Raw genomic sequence first — 14,040 nt, 5'->3', positions numbered from 1 at the left:
TAATTAGGTTTGTTTCTATTTCCTTGGCACTTATATTACAACTAGTAAATCACCAGCGCTTGTTTGCTAGCACACATGCCATCCCCTGAAGCTGGCAAGGTAAACTGCAGTAACACCAAATTCATTATGGATAAAGCATTAAACTAATCCTTTCACAGGAAAATTCAAATGGGGGAGAGCTGTTTCATGCGTTAAATGATCGAACACAAAATAAGTGCACTAAAGGGGCCGAGCAGTTATTAAAAAAAATTTATTAGGCACAGTAACACTTAAAATGTATAATACATAAAAAATATATTCTCTCTCTCTCTCTCTCTCTCTCTCTCTCGTAAATAATGTCATCTTGGAACCTAGTAAATCAAATTTTATGCATTGGGTTGTATTAATAAAAAAGATTAAAAAAAAAAGATCCTGTGCACAATGCAAACTACAACAATCCCTTTCGATAAAATAACAAAGTGTTAATGTATACTCTTGTTTAAATATTGTACAAACATGTTGGCTATTTTTCCAATATTTTCTGTGGGATGCATCTTGGTGTAGCTGATAAACTGACGCCGCAGTTTTCGTAGCTCTGCCATGTTCAGGCTTCTGGTCAGCTCGATGTATGAAGAGGTTAAGGCAACAAAATAAATAAAAAGGAGGCTCAAGATGTTTCAGGCATTCAGGTCCTGATGTCAATTTATCAATTTGCAAAGCTCCCTAAAAACTGATGATGCTGTGCAAATAGTACATACTTACATAACAGATTTCAGATCCAGTCAAGCCCAGAATTACAAACATTGGTCTCCAAGTTTACAAAATAACTATGATTTCATCTTTCTCACCTGAAATAGAATCAAAATGACGGCACTCTAAGTGCGCTGTGTGAGATAATGCTCTCCTTACCATTTCTTTGCAACACGTGCAAGCAACAGCATCCTGGTAAGGAATCCTGGAAATTGGGCAAGACCCAGTCTACTAGTTTTAGAAATCCCAGTAAATAAACAGAAACATCTTGCCTTGTTTAAGCTGTGCATCTCATCAAGATGATGTCACACCTGGCTGGCTGTAAGATCAATTGAGCATCTATTTGTGAAATTACCTCAGAATAATGAATGCATCACTACTTCTCATTGCTTTAAAGATTTGAGGACACACGGAGACGGGCAATCTACAAGTCTCAGCAAGGATATTTTCTCCGAGGCTTCGGGTACAGCTATAAGATCTCCAGGGACGCTTGTCTTTTGTGCATTTAATACAGCCTGAAACAGAATGGACAGCAATTACAATTAGTTTAAAAACCCTTCTGCTAATGTTATTAGATTAAGCACTTCTACTGATGTCATTAGATTTACTCAATCCACTACATTAAGATTTCCCAGCCCTTAAACAAAATGAACTTTCAGGTTTACACAAGAAAATGTATACTTCAAAACACTGAGCCTACCGTCACCACATCCTGGGTAACTTTGTCCAATTCGTACAAAAAGTTTGAAGATGAAAGAGGTTGCTACAAGAAAACAGAAATGAGAAACCAATTTGTTGATCAATAGTCTTTTTTTATTTTTTAAACACAATCACTACAATATAGAAATTGGGAAATGACTCACGCTTTGTGTAGACTGGTTAGGCGGAGGTGCTTTTTTGTGGAAGATAGCATCAGAGATTGCTTCAAAAGGTAGGGTATCGTCTTTCTGTATGGTAAACAGGGGGCTGTCCCATCTGTTCCGTGAGTCGGGTGCTTCAAACCTCATAACAAGGGCATCTAAACTGCAAAATGTTTGTACACAGTCAAAATGCTGTAACTGAAGTTGTTATAGCAGAAGTCTTAAGGGTTAAACTGATAGATCATATTTAGCAGACATTGCTGTTGCAATTCCAGCTTTAATTAACCAACACTTACATTTGTTGGGTGTACTGCTTTTCACATGCTCTGTTGTTGTTCCAAGCAGAGCTATCGTCTGGCGTTGTCAAGCAATATATCTACACATGAACACAAACAATTAGGCAGGGCCACTTTAAAACAAAAACCTTACCAACTTTAAACCAAGTCTCTTGTGGTTATGAGTTGAAGTTCACCAGTCACCATGATGTTTACAAGCCCAGAGCAGACAACTGCCATGTTTTCAAGTCCTAACCATATCAAAATAAGGATGAAAAGAAGACTTCCACTGCATAGCAGTTTGATCCATTCCAGATTTTACTATGGAGTTTAATAAGACACCCCTGAGCTTCTTACAAATACATTGTGGTTAATCAAGCTCTTAGTAAAAGCTGAAATTGGTGAAGCTGCTATGTAGTAGGAGTCTTATTTCCATCCCTGAAACATGTTTATACACACCATGAAAATGTAGATCAGCGATCATGCTTAAGGAGATGTATGTGAAGTGAGTTCAGAGTAAAAAGATGACAGTGTGTCGTTTCTTTAGTGTTAACAGGCTTCTATTTCTATTTAAATAAGTGTTCATTCACTGAATCAGAGAATGACATGTATAAGCATTTACATTTAAATCAATTAATCGAACCACTGATAAAAATCACTGCACCATACTGCAATAACAAGCAAACCAGCTACTTACATACCAGACAGTGTGGAGTCTGTGCGTGTTTGATAAGACAAAAAAGTTCATATCTGTAACCTGAAAAAAACAAAAAAAAAAACACAAGATAAAATACTTATGACAAAACAACCACTCACTCTGCAAATCCTCAGGGAAAATAACATAGCAGTCAGTGGAGGACTGGAGAAAGGTGTCACTGTGGTTATAAACGCCAACAGGTTTATAATATCATATGCACCGCTCTGATAGGTTTACTCATTAAATATGAATAAATCAGTACCGAGTTGACTTATTTGCAACGTTACTGTACATTAATCTACACCATGCCTTTATACTTTGCTTTATTTAACCCAGCAGAAAACAGAATTTGGATGCCTAGTGCGATTATCAATTTAAAATTAATTTGAGCTTTTATCCTGCAGCTTTTTCTCACCGGATCACCCCTGCTGCAAAGGATCCCCCCGTATCTGCGAATATGTTCTTGTTATCTTTCATCCCCAAGGATACGACTCATTTGTCATTGCAGAATTATAATTGGATCGTTACTTCCCAGTGAGTAACACTACACAGCAAACTCAAATTAAGCTACATGCATTTCCTTCCAAACTAACACAGGTGTTAAATACAATGATGCTAAAACATTTTCTGCCACTGCTCAGTATGCTCAGTAAGGGTTCTGGGATGACACCTTCTCTGGAATGTATAGTGCAGCAGGACTTATTTTAATAAGACTGATTTCACATTTATATCTGATGGGGCAGGAGGAAGCATAACTCTCATTAAGAAACAGTGAGTGGCAGGTGTATCTGTATCTCAGGTATAATCTGAACCAATCTTTTATATTTATATTCCAAGTGAATATATTCTAAGTGAATGGTGATGTGTCATACGGTATGAACATTGTTTTGTACTGACTTACCTTTAATGTAGTTGAGTGAATCTAAAATTACAACATCATCTTTGTTAACTTTCCTAGTAAAACAAAAAAGAAAAACAAGTATAAAATTATCAATATTCAGTTCTAGGACAAATGTAATTTTGTCAATTCTGTATAATAAACAATACAGCATCCTATTTTTAAATACAGTTTAATATGGTCATCAGTTTAACATTAGGGAGTAATAAAACCTAAATTGTGCCTGTTTGTCATTCGAAATCATGGATTAAGGTCAGTTATAAATTATAGATGCTCAGTGTAAAAACACCCACGCTTGTTAAACTTCATTCACTATTGCTGTGTACCTCTGGCTAAATAATGAGAAGAACGTCTTACCTTTCAACATCAGCTCGTAATTCTCCCCTTAGGTTTTTCTCTTTCTGGGAATCTGTTGTAGAAAATATCCCTCGGCCATGAGAATGGGATTGATTCCAACATTTATGTAACATCGCACACATCATTAAACAGTCACACAACACACAAACATCGTGATGATACTGAAATGGACATAGCTGGGCCCAGGTGAATCACATGATGCTGAAATAACCGATTAAAAGGGCATTTTAACAGTTATCCTCTGGGCTTATCAGGCTTAGCTGAGGTTATCAGTGGTGTGTTGTTATTCTGAATTATTCACAGAATACTTAATGTATCCTGGGGTTGATATTACTGAGACACACTCTGTTCAGACTTATTCCCAATCCTAAATGGTCAGGTGCGTAATATGTAACATACGGATTCCCTGGACCGTTTTTTATATTTAAGTGTGTGTGTGTTTGTTCTTCAACAGAAGTTAAGATTAAGTGTTAACCAGCTAGGTTATAAATATTCAGAATAATAAGGCAGTTTGACAGTGACACACAGATTTACATTAAATCCGACATTAAAAAATGTTTTATTGATCGGTTTATTTAGAGAAAGAGAAAAGGGAGTTCAACTTGCTGTCCGGATTTTAAAATTCAGGTACTAATTGGAGTCCAGCCCGTGTTTCATTATACCCAGACGCTAGTCAACATTTATACTGTGCAACTTGCGACTTGACTGTTGATATAAATATTATTACAGTTAACCTAACCACTAGCAGTAGCCTGCTAGACAACTAGAGTCAATCTTACTGACCTGCATACACTGAGTTTTGTTCAATTCCCACAGTCTCGTCTCCCACGACGTGGACTTTCCGGTCCGTGTTCTTCAGTATATATTCTTTTAATTCTTGTGTTCTGCGGCTCTTCCCGCTACAAGGAAACCCACACATCACTACCAGCGGCATTTTCCTTAAATTAAAAGACAACTATGCGCTGAAATTACGAGAAACGCTTCGTGCGAGTATTGACAATCAGTGAGCAGCCATTGTTACCCGGAAGCAGTTGCCATCAACTCCACCTAGTCTGTAGTAACATAGTAATGGAGTTACATAATATGCACGTGTGTAACTTTTATTATATATATATAATATATATATATATATATATTATATATTATATATATATATATATATCAATAAAACAGTAATTGTCATACTGTAACAAAATAACAAAATCAAAATATCGGTAGTATGTAATAATATTTGTTTTTGATAAATATTGAACATTATTTGAACATTAATATCATAATTTAATCCTTTTAAAATTTGTATTCCATCCAGTGATGATTTAAAAAAAAAAAAAAACTGCATTACCAAATGTTTATTTCATGACAATTTCATTTACCATTTTTTCTTAATTTTGAAACATATTTTAGTTATATTCGTCAGGGCCAAAATGCACAATTAATTTTTTTTTTTTCAATTATTAGTATTTAGATTATTTTCAGATAAGATTCCTTTGCAATCTTCCTTCATGCACAGAGCGTTGCTTGTATGCCGAAGGCTGAGCCCCCTGCTCACAATGAAGAAAGACAGGAGCAACAAGGCCGAACTGCTTTATTTCCTTTAGGTGACAGATCTTGAGATAACTTCTCCGTGAAAACAGCTACCGGGATCTTTTGACAGGTTCTATATTGAACCTATGGTCCATGTAGTCTTGGGTTTAATATAAAAGCAAAGGCTTCTAAATAGAAGCATTAGCTGTCCCTAAATTAGATACTGCACATTTGGAAACCCTAATTCTGTGTCCATTTGAACCCATTATATAGTCTTTCATTAGAATTTCAACTCATGCATGCTGATTGTCCTAAATCAAAGTGTGGATGGGCTTTCCCTGTGGGGCAGATCTGCACCAGTGTTTCACTATGGTGTTGAGGGGACTGTGTAGCTGTTGTCCTTTTGAAAAGATGTAAAATTAAGGTCCTGTCTACTTTCTGGATATAAAAGATATCACAGCCCTATTCTGAAGTTGAGCACAGGCACCGCGTCACCCTGGTGTTTTTATAAAACCCTCAGTGATATAAATGGCCCTATTACAAACTCATGTGGCATTAGGAAGCAACTCTTCCCTGGAGAATAACACATCTGAGAAATGCAGGTGCAGCTGATACTCTGCAATGCATGTTTTTAGTCTGTGTGGGTTTAAGCATCTACACAAATTGTTTTCAGTACTAACTGGAGCAGGTGCAATTTAACAAGTGCAGTCGTAATGCTGTTGTGGTTTGCTCAAGTCATTTTTGGAGTAGTTGAACTGCAGCAAGTATATCACAAAGAAACGGTAAGATTGTATTTAAGTGTTAGCATTCACTCTCAGCACCACTTCTCTGCAAATCGTTTTATCTTTATTCACAATTACATCAGTAGTACTGCAAAAAGGGAAAGAAAAATACACAGGTAATATTTGCTCCCCCTTTTTAATAAATTGATGACAGATACTATATAACAATATTGCAGATACAATAAATACAAAAAACAAAGGACAGAATGTAGCTACAATAAATGACAAATTCAACTCGCTCAGACTAGTTGCTCAGTTATAAACCATCACTTTCAGGTGTTTTGAATGTAGTTTTCCAGTATCTTCATTAATAAACCAGTCTCCTGCAATATAAAGAATGGGTTTTTTTTATGGAAAGGGAAGGCATTTAGGACAAATAAATCTTCAATGTAGAAGCTCTTTTTTAATGTGTCGTTTTTAGAATGATGATATGGTGTAGCCCATAATCTAAATGATGAATATTTCCTTCCAAATAAAGAAAAAAGCAGCATAGTTTTTCACTATTACAAATACAACAACCCCCACTCCCCTATTAGGAGTAGGTAAAACCTATTGAGCAGTTGGGGTCGCAATAACTTGACATCTCTCATGTATCGAAAGCTGAAATCTATTTCAGTAAATGGAAATGTTTCGTCTCTTTCTCTTACCTGGTCTCTTACGTCTACTTTCCCTCTAGTATCATGCTGCTGCGCTTTCAGGGCGATTTTCAGCACCTCCTGTGTGATGAGCTCCCAGATCTCCTGCGCGTTCATGTTGCGATCCAGAGCCTCCCTGAGCGAGTTCACAGACGGCTGGTCAGGCGAGTCAAATACCGGGCTGTCCAGCACACTCTTCTTACCCATGAAATGGCCTGGAAGGGAACAATGGGTTTGTTAGACTTCAGAAGTGACCTCAAGAGTTCATAAAACTGCTTACATGTCTGTTAAACTACACATGACAATAATATATTTAAAATCGAGAGAATGACACTTTTTTTTTTTTTAAAGGTGTTTGATACTAACCGGTTGCCCATAGGTTTCCTCTTGGGCTAACGTTAATCTTTGCAACTTTGTTTCTCAGTTCAGTTAGATCTAAGCTTACTGATGTAGTCACCGAGATGTAAGAAAATAGAAACAAGTAAGTAAAGAACCCGAGCTGGCAGATCCGGTGCACCGTAACTTCAGACATTTCTCCTCAGAAACAGTAACGGAAAAGATCAAAGAATGTTCCTGTGGTTGCTGCTTTGCTGGAAGCTGTTCTCGGTAACTGTCGAAGACCGACGCTAATGAGAATGTCCCTGTGGCTGCATCAGTGGGTACTCTCTTCACTGTCAAGCGGTCTGCTCTGGTATTTATATGGTCCAGACAGGGGTGGGCTACTTCTGCCGCATTAGAAGTGATGAAGTTCGTAGGCAAAACGGGTTGCTACAAATAATTTTACAAACAACACTGAGATGTTTTTTGAGTAATCGATTCCGCGCTGGTGTGCCGCAATAGGCAAAGAAGAGACATTATTTGTTAGACTGTAATTTCAGGATGCAGCCAGCGCAATGTGAGCATAATTTGTTTTTCGTCGATCAGGTCTATAAGCAATATATACAAGTAAAACAAAATCTAAAATTATATCATTTCTTAAAATGTATTGCATTTATTAATAAAACATATTTCCTAAAAGTGAAAGTGTAAAATGTACCTTTATATATCACACGGACAATGTTTTATGACGTCTATAAGACACATATATTAAAACCTTTGTCATATATATATATATATATATATATATATATATATATATATATATATATATATATATATATATATCTCACATCATCCTATGCTCTCTATCTGTGTATCTGTCTATGTATGTATTTATGTATGTATGTTATGGCACAGATTAAGATATATAGATCCTCCAGTATTGTTACTAAAAGAGATTTTTAAAAAAAAAAGTTAATAGTGGATTTGGGACAGATTGCACTGGATAAAGTCGAGCATGCTGTATTTGTCTGTTGAAGGGTTTGGTTGATATGTGGCAGCATTTAGACTGCATGCTTTACAGAGGCTGTTATGTGCTCCTGAACCTCTCCCCTGGAGAACATTGGCATTCTCTTTCCTCCAACAGATGGGTAAGCTACAATTAGACAGACAGGTGTTTTTATTGAATACTGCACAGTCAGACTTGTCTGTTTTACACAGGGCTGCTGAACGCCTGGATGCTATTTAGAGTACAAAGAGATTTAAGTGTGTGGGGTTATATTGGCTCTTAGGAGAGCCTTTAGTATATAGTCCTAATTTGACATGCCCCATTTAGAGTCAAATAGTTTTAAGTATTTGGAAATTACTAAAGGTTTGATTACAATTGCACATTTATTAGATCTTAAAGAGCAGGATTGGGAAAGTCTTGATGTCCTGAGCTGGGAATGAGATCAGTTAGGATGAAAAGGGCTGGGAGTGAGATCAGTGAGGATGATCAGAGCTGGGAGTGAGATCAGTGAGGATTCTAAAGAGCTGGGAGTGAGATCAGTGATGATGATAAAGAGCTGGGAGTGAGATCAGTGAGGATGATCAGAGCTGGGAGTGAGATCAGTGAGGGTGATAAAGAGCTGGGAGTGAGATCAGTGAGGGTGATAAAGAGCTGTGAGTGAGATCAGTGAGGATGATAAAGAGCTGGGAGTGAGATCAGTGAGGATGATAAAGAGCTGGGAGTGAGATCAGTAAGGAGGATAAAGAGCTGGAAGTGAGATCAGTGAGGATGATAAAAGGGGGTTTGATGCAGCTGCAGGCCTCCTTGTCTAGTGAGGGCTTGAATGTTATGCGTCAGTTTTCCAAGGGGATAGTTCTCAGGGTTAAGAGTCAAAGGTTTTTGAGCTGCAGGTTAGACTTGCTGTTGATCAGAACGCTGATTCCCCAGGACACACTCTGCAGTTCGCTGCACTCTGCAGCCTGCAATTTAGAAAAATAGAAAAGACAGAATTTTACGGGTTGTGTTAAGATCAGAAAAAATTTGAACAAGGTCCCAGATACGCATTGGAGGGAGATATCAGGTTTTGAAGAATATGTTAAACTTGCCTGGAGAAACCTGTATAGGCTGCCAATCCACAAAAGAGTAGGTGATTTCCAGTGGCTGTGAACTCTTTTCTCAGGATCATTCAGTCAGAGGCAGATGATAAGTGTGTGTTTTGTCAGCAGAGAGAAAGCATTTTCATTGTTTTCTTTTTTGTCCAATGCTACAGCCTCTGATGATATTACTATTTCTCCCATGTTGTTTTTATCTATGGAGTTAATTGTTCTCAGGGGAATAAGTATAAAGTTAAATTGACTTATTTTCTATTTGTTCAGGCTAAACTATCAATTTTAAAAAGCATAAAAAAAACTAATTGAGTGTATTATAAATTAGTATATCACTTGGATCTCTTCCAAACAGTCTGGGCTGTTAGTGGGATGGAGTGCTCAGTGGAAGAAGGAGTTTTAATCATGAGGATGGGATTCTAACAAATATTTGATGCACAATGCTGTTTAAATGTGTGTATGTATATATATATATATATATATATATATATATATATATATATATATATCCATCCACAATTGGGGCATTTTGCTTTAAAAAGATAGTAGAGTGTCACTATCTTTGGGTACCACTGTGGATGCACAAACACTAATAAACAGGGCTCAGGTGGTCGACTGGATTAATACATTATTTTTTCTTTGACTGGCTTGTGCATAGAGTAGAACTGTGTCCTAAGTAATGTCCAGTAATTACAAAGCTATCCTAAACTTATGCAGAGCTGTTATGCATACTCAGTGGACACAGCAATACATTTTTTGGCTTTAAAAAGAACTGGACGGGGTTTGTCAGGCTGCAGAAATAGTTCTTGAAATCATTGCGAAATATTCTCTGTATTATAAAAATGTATTATCTATTCTTGGATAACAAACCAGGAACACAATAAATACAGAAAGATAAGCAGACAATAGACCAGCAGGGGTTCAATGTGCAAATGCAGTCAATTATCAGCAACAACACATGCATCTCACACTTCCATGGGAGCTCACTATGACAAGTTGAGATTGCAGTCTGGAGCCTTTCATTTACAATGACAACATGACTTCTGCTTGTGTCATCTGCTAAGACATACATTGACTGGCATGTCTTAGAAAGAAAAAATATGGAATGTTTACTACAAAAACTGCACAGCTGTGATTGAAGTCACATTCATCACATTATTTTCTTTCAGGTTTCTTTCCTGCAGTTTTTGCAAAGTAGCCCCTACTTCTTGTAAATCCTTATGTAGAGGCCAATTAAAGACAAACTGTGGCAATGGTACCCTTTTAGCCACTTTAAAATATATATAATTCAATAGATACATATGGATTTTTTTTTTTCAGCATATGACGAATATTATTGGCTGGCTAATGAAACTGTTTTTGCACATGCATTAAGCCAAGCATCAATCAATTGCTATTCAGAGTATTATGTGGATTGTTCAATGTTTTGGTTTAAACATAAACACAGTAAAGAAAGAATTCCGAAATATTGCAAGCATTGTCTGAACAAGCACACAACTCAAGACATTTCTGGAATCATTTTGCACCAAAACACCATATTTAATAGCTGACAACTGGATTCAGTGGTAACTATGAAATATAAAGAAGATTAACATTAAAGCAGATGGATCAGATTAGGGCAGCACAATTAAAAAAGGTGCCACAGCTGTCATTGCTTTCATACGTTTCTCTAATACTCCTGGGGACTAACTGCCTTGATGTAATTACGTTTATAATGAATAATACAATATCACCCACAAGCGTCATGATAACTAGACCAGAAAAACCAGCACACTCTTTAGCTGTAATAAACACCTTCGTTACTGCAGGCTGTGCGTGATACAATATGCATGGCTTCCAATACAGATCAATATAAAGCTCCTTCTTGAAAAGCGTAACTCTACGTAGGTTCTTTTTAGTACAACTGAATATGCCACTATGTTTTAAATGTACAGTAGCACTGATTGCAGTGGCGAGTCCTTCCATGGTCTTCATCACTGTCTGACACTCACTGATATTGTCAGTCTTGGTTTGGAGACACTATGAGGTTGAAACTTCTCCATTCCCAGTTCAATTATATAAATCCAAGTCCCTGAGGCACTCTCAGTTTTCACTGTACCGTAACACTGGATTTTTCTCTTAAAGAGAACTACAAAAAAACCTGGCTTATTCATTTGTAACTTTAAAAACTGGCTACACAATGAATTCACTTGGAACAGAATCTATCGCGGAATTTATAGGAGTTTGCATCTGAAATGTCTTGTGTATTTGGTAGTCAAAGCATGCGATCCTCTTTTACTTTAGCAGATTCAATCCACTGGGAATGTTACAAATAACATGCATTTTACAGCTTTTATTTCTCAGGTTCAGAGAATGTTGAATTTCTGCATTTCAACAAATAATTCCTCTCTAGTTTGTAAATATTTTATAACAGTGCAATGTTTATTTAAAGAGGAGCTGTCCTGAATAATGAATAATAAGAATAAGAATGATTTTAAAAAATCCAGAGGGGTCTTAAGTCAAATCTAACCTTTTTCCCCACTAGATATTCTTTTGAAAAATGATGCCTAATAAAATACAGGTGTAATATTTCCACAGGATACTGTGTTAAATTACACTGTGTAACAATTTGGGTAGTAAATGTTATTTCCTAATTGCTTATGCCTCAAAAGTATAGAAAATAGCTATTATTCCCCACTGTATTCACAGTATAATCGTAACTCTCGAAAAAAACTACTTGCTTCTAAATCTTTTGTAGTCATTTTTGTATTACTTTAGTATAAATACATGTTAATTTGGATTCATATGTTGTTTTTTTCTGACTTTATGTGAACGTAAAGACACACATTTGCCCGTCTTCCCATTGGAAATAGTGATATTTTGAAATATCATTGTCCTGGTCACAAAAGCAAAGTTTGTGGGTAATAATAGCCATTTTCTATACTTTTGAGGCATAAGCAATTAGGAAATAACACTTAATTGTGTTACATAGTGTTATTTACATCATTTTCCTTATATATTAATTCATTCAATTATAGTCAATTCTGATTCAGATTGAGTTGATTTTGTCTGACATATCCCTAACCAGTAATACATTCAGTAATATACATTTCTCTCATGAGGGTATATTGCATGTCATAAGCCTAGCTCCTAGAGGTACCAGTATATTGACTCTTCTTTTGCTTAGTCAGGCACTGTGATTTGTCAAGACAAGCATGCAATGTCAGGGCAAAGTATCAATCAAGACACTGGAAGGTGAATTACATTAAGAAGCTATCGTTTCATATCTGAAGAGCCTCTGTTCTCTTCTAGGGCATTCTTTCAGGGCAGCACCTAGGTGTTCAGTGACTCACAATCCCGTTCACTGTCATTAGCTATACTCCTGCATTTGTACCAGTAGGGGGTTAAAACTGAAATCGTCCAAAACTCAGGCAGCAAAACAAATTAATTGGAAGGGCTTGGATGCCGGTTGTCACTAATTCACTATCATTGCATGGCTTTTACCTCTAATGGTTTAGGCTCAGTAACAACAAGTGTAATACCTGATTTCAGCCAGTGTCATGACCACAAAAGTAATGTAAAACAAATACGGTTCACTGCTAGCAAAATAAACAGACATGCTTAGAGGATAAAACTTGGTACCAGATCCATTGTGGTTCTAGGAATACATTTGTTTTGGTGGTCTTAAGAAAAAAAAAAAAAACTACATCTTTCAAACAATGGGAAGTTTTTAGGGTATAAAAATGTCAGGAAAATGTGGCATAAAAATGTGCCGAATGAAAAGGATTGTTTTTTTGCTTAAGAAAATGCAAGAGAATTGGCAAAGGGATAAGCCCTGAGTCTAAAATGAAATTAAAACTGAAGTGCGGCTTGCAAAAGCATTGCAATAACTAATAACCATGCTTTGATTGCATATTATAAGCATCTTTAAATAAATGTTGATGCAAACTTACAGTACATTATGTTCGTGCATTGTCCTGACCTAACCCAATTGTAATCAGTCTAGTAGATTGTACTGTCTGTACTGTAGCTACGCCTGTGCAGATCACTGTGTACTGATCGAGGAGCTAGGATTGAATAGTTTCTCTGAGTTTAGACTGAACAAGACTAACACAGATTGCCCACAAAGTATTAGAATGTATTTTAAATATATTCTGATCATCCTTAATTATTAAACTCCCAATAACACAGAGTGTTTATTTTTGGTATTTCTCAATGTATAACAAACCAATCATTTCTGGGTGGTTTTATATCACCAACAGTAGTGACATGAAAATTAAAAAAGGACTTGGCACACTAGTTCTAAGGAAGGAAATCTGATTTTTCTTTCCCCAGTTATATGACCACCATTAAATATTTCTCACCTTGAAACCATTGCCAATATCTTTCTTTTTTAGTCAAATAATTGCTTGTTAAATCATTGCAGCTTGAATTGAATGCACAGGGAACTCAAGTCAAAGGCAGTACTCGAAGTCTCATGTTGTGGAGTTTTTACTTTAAGTGTACACCTTGGATAAATACTATATATCGCCCATGTTTGAACTTAGAGAGGGTTGGTAACTTGTTCTAACTTTTCTGATGTTGGACAGTGTATAAGAATTCTGAATGATTCACTGTCTCCTGATAATTACAGGGCACCAATCAATCAATACTGTATAAAATAAATAAATAAAAAGCTGCATCATATCTTACTTTTCTTAGACATCCTTATAACTTTAACAAAAGTGTTCATCGCAGATTCAAGCAAGCACCATAAGAGCAACAGCTATTCATTTTAATTCATGATTTTATAAACTGGGTTTATAATGAGATCATATCATGCCCAGTCCATCATTTTTGGAGACTATTTCCAGAAGGGGAAATCGTAAATAAAATAAATCTTATGATCTAAT

General features: G+C 36.3%; 2 protein-coding genes across 2 annotated transcripts; both read right to left on the bottom strand.

Annotated features, from left to right (window-relative positions):
• Nucleotides 1-292: 292 nt before the first annotated feature.
• On the bottom strand, nucleotides 293-4,845 carry kti12 (KTI12 chromatin associated homolog). Its single transcript, XM_041226007.1, has 9 exons — nucleotides 4,600-4,845; nucleotides 3,817-3,868; nucleotides 3,463-3,515; nucleotides 2,566-2,621; nucleotides 1,886-1,965; nucleotides 1,593-1,752; nucleotides 1,430-1,492; nucleotides 1,176-1,244; nucleotides 293-605 (listed from the first exon to the last, which is right to left on the bottom strand). The coding sequence occupies exons 1-9, from the start codon at nucleotides 4,748-4,750 to the stop codon at nucleotides 462-464; spliced, it is 828 nt and encodes a 275-aa protein (XP_041081941.1). The 5' UTR covers nucleotides 4,751-4,845; the 3' UTR covers nucleotides 293-461.
• Nucleotides 4,846-6,252: 1,407 nt separating this feature from the next.
• On the bottom strand, nucleotides 6,253-7,576 carry LOC121298623 (bombesin-like). The gene is made up of 3 exons (XM_041225749.1): nucleotides 7,124-7,576; nucleotides 6,770-6,972; nucleotides 6,253-6,445 (listed from the first exon to the last, which is right to left on the bottom strand). Exons 1-3 carry the CDS (start codon nucleotides 7,287-7,289, stop codon nucleotides 6,395-6,397), a joined length of 420 nt encoding a protein of 139 aa, XP_041081683.1. The 5' UTR covers nucleotides 7,290-7,576; the 3' UTR covers nucleotides 6,253-6,394.
• Between the last annotated feature and the right edge of the window lie 6,464 nt (nucleotides 7,577-14,040).

The sequence above is a fragment of the Polyodon spathula genome, chromosome 24 (genome assembly GCF_017654505.1).
Source record: "Polyodon spathula isolate WHYD16114869_AA chromosome 24, ASM1765450v1, whole genome shotgun sequence".
NCBI lineage: Eukaryota > Metazoa > Chordata > Actinopteri > Acipenseriformes > Polyodontidae > Polyodon > Polyodon spathula.
Note: the sequence above shows the minus strand (reverse complement) of the source record. Positions and strands in the feature narration are given on the sequence as shown.

Excerpts from the sequence above, each read along its gene's own strand:
- kti12 (XM_041226007.1), bottom strand. The coding sequence starts at position 4,750 with ATGCCGCTGGTAGTGATGTGTGGGTTTCCTTGTAGCGGGAAGAGCCGC. Across the intron at positions 2,622-3,462 it reads TTCACTCAACTACATTAAAG|GTTACAGATATGAACTTTTT; the intron begins GTAAGTCAGTAC and ends TGTTTTTTTCAG. Across the intron at positions 606-1,175 it reads TACCCGAAGCCTCGGAGAAA|ATCGAGCTGACCAGAAGCCT; the intron begins ATATCCTTGCTG and ends ACCTCTTCATAC.
- LOC121298623 (XM_041225749.1), bottom strand. The coding sequence starts at position 7,289 with ATGTCTGAAGTTACGGTGCACCGGATCTGCCAGCTCGGGTTCTTTACT. Across the intron at positions 6,973-7,123 it reads AGGAAACCTATGGGCAACCG|GCCATTTCATGGGTAAGAAG; the intron begins GTTAGTATCAAA and ends GTTCCCTTCCAG. Across the intron at positions 6,446-6,769 it reads AAGTAGACGTAAGAGACCAG|GAGACTGGTTTATTAATGAA; the intron begins GTAAGAGAAAGA and ends TTTATATTGCAG.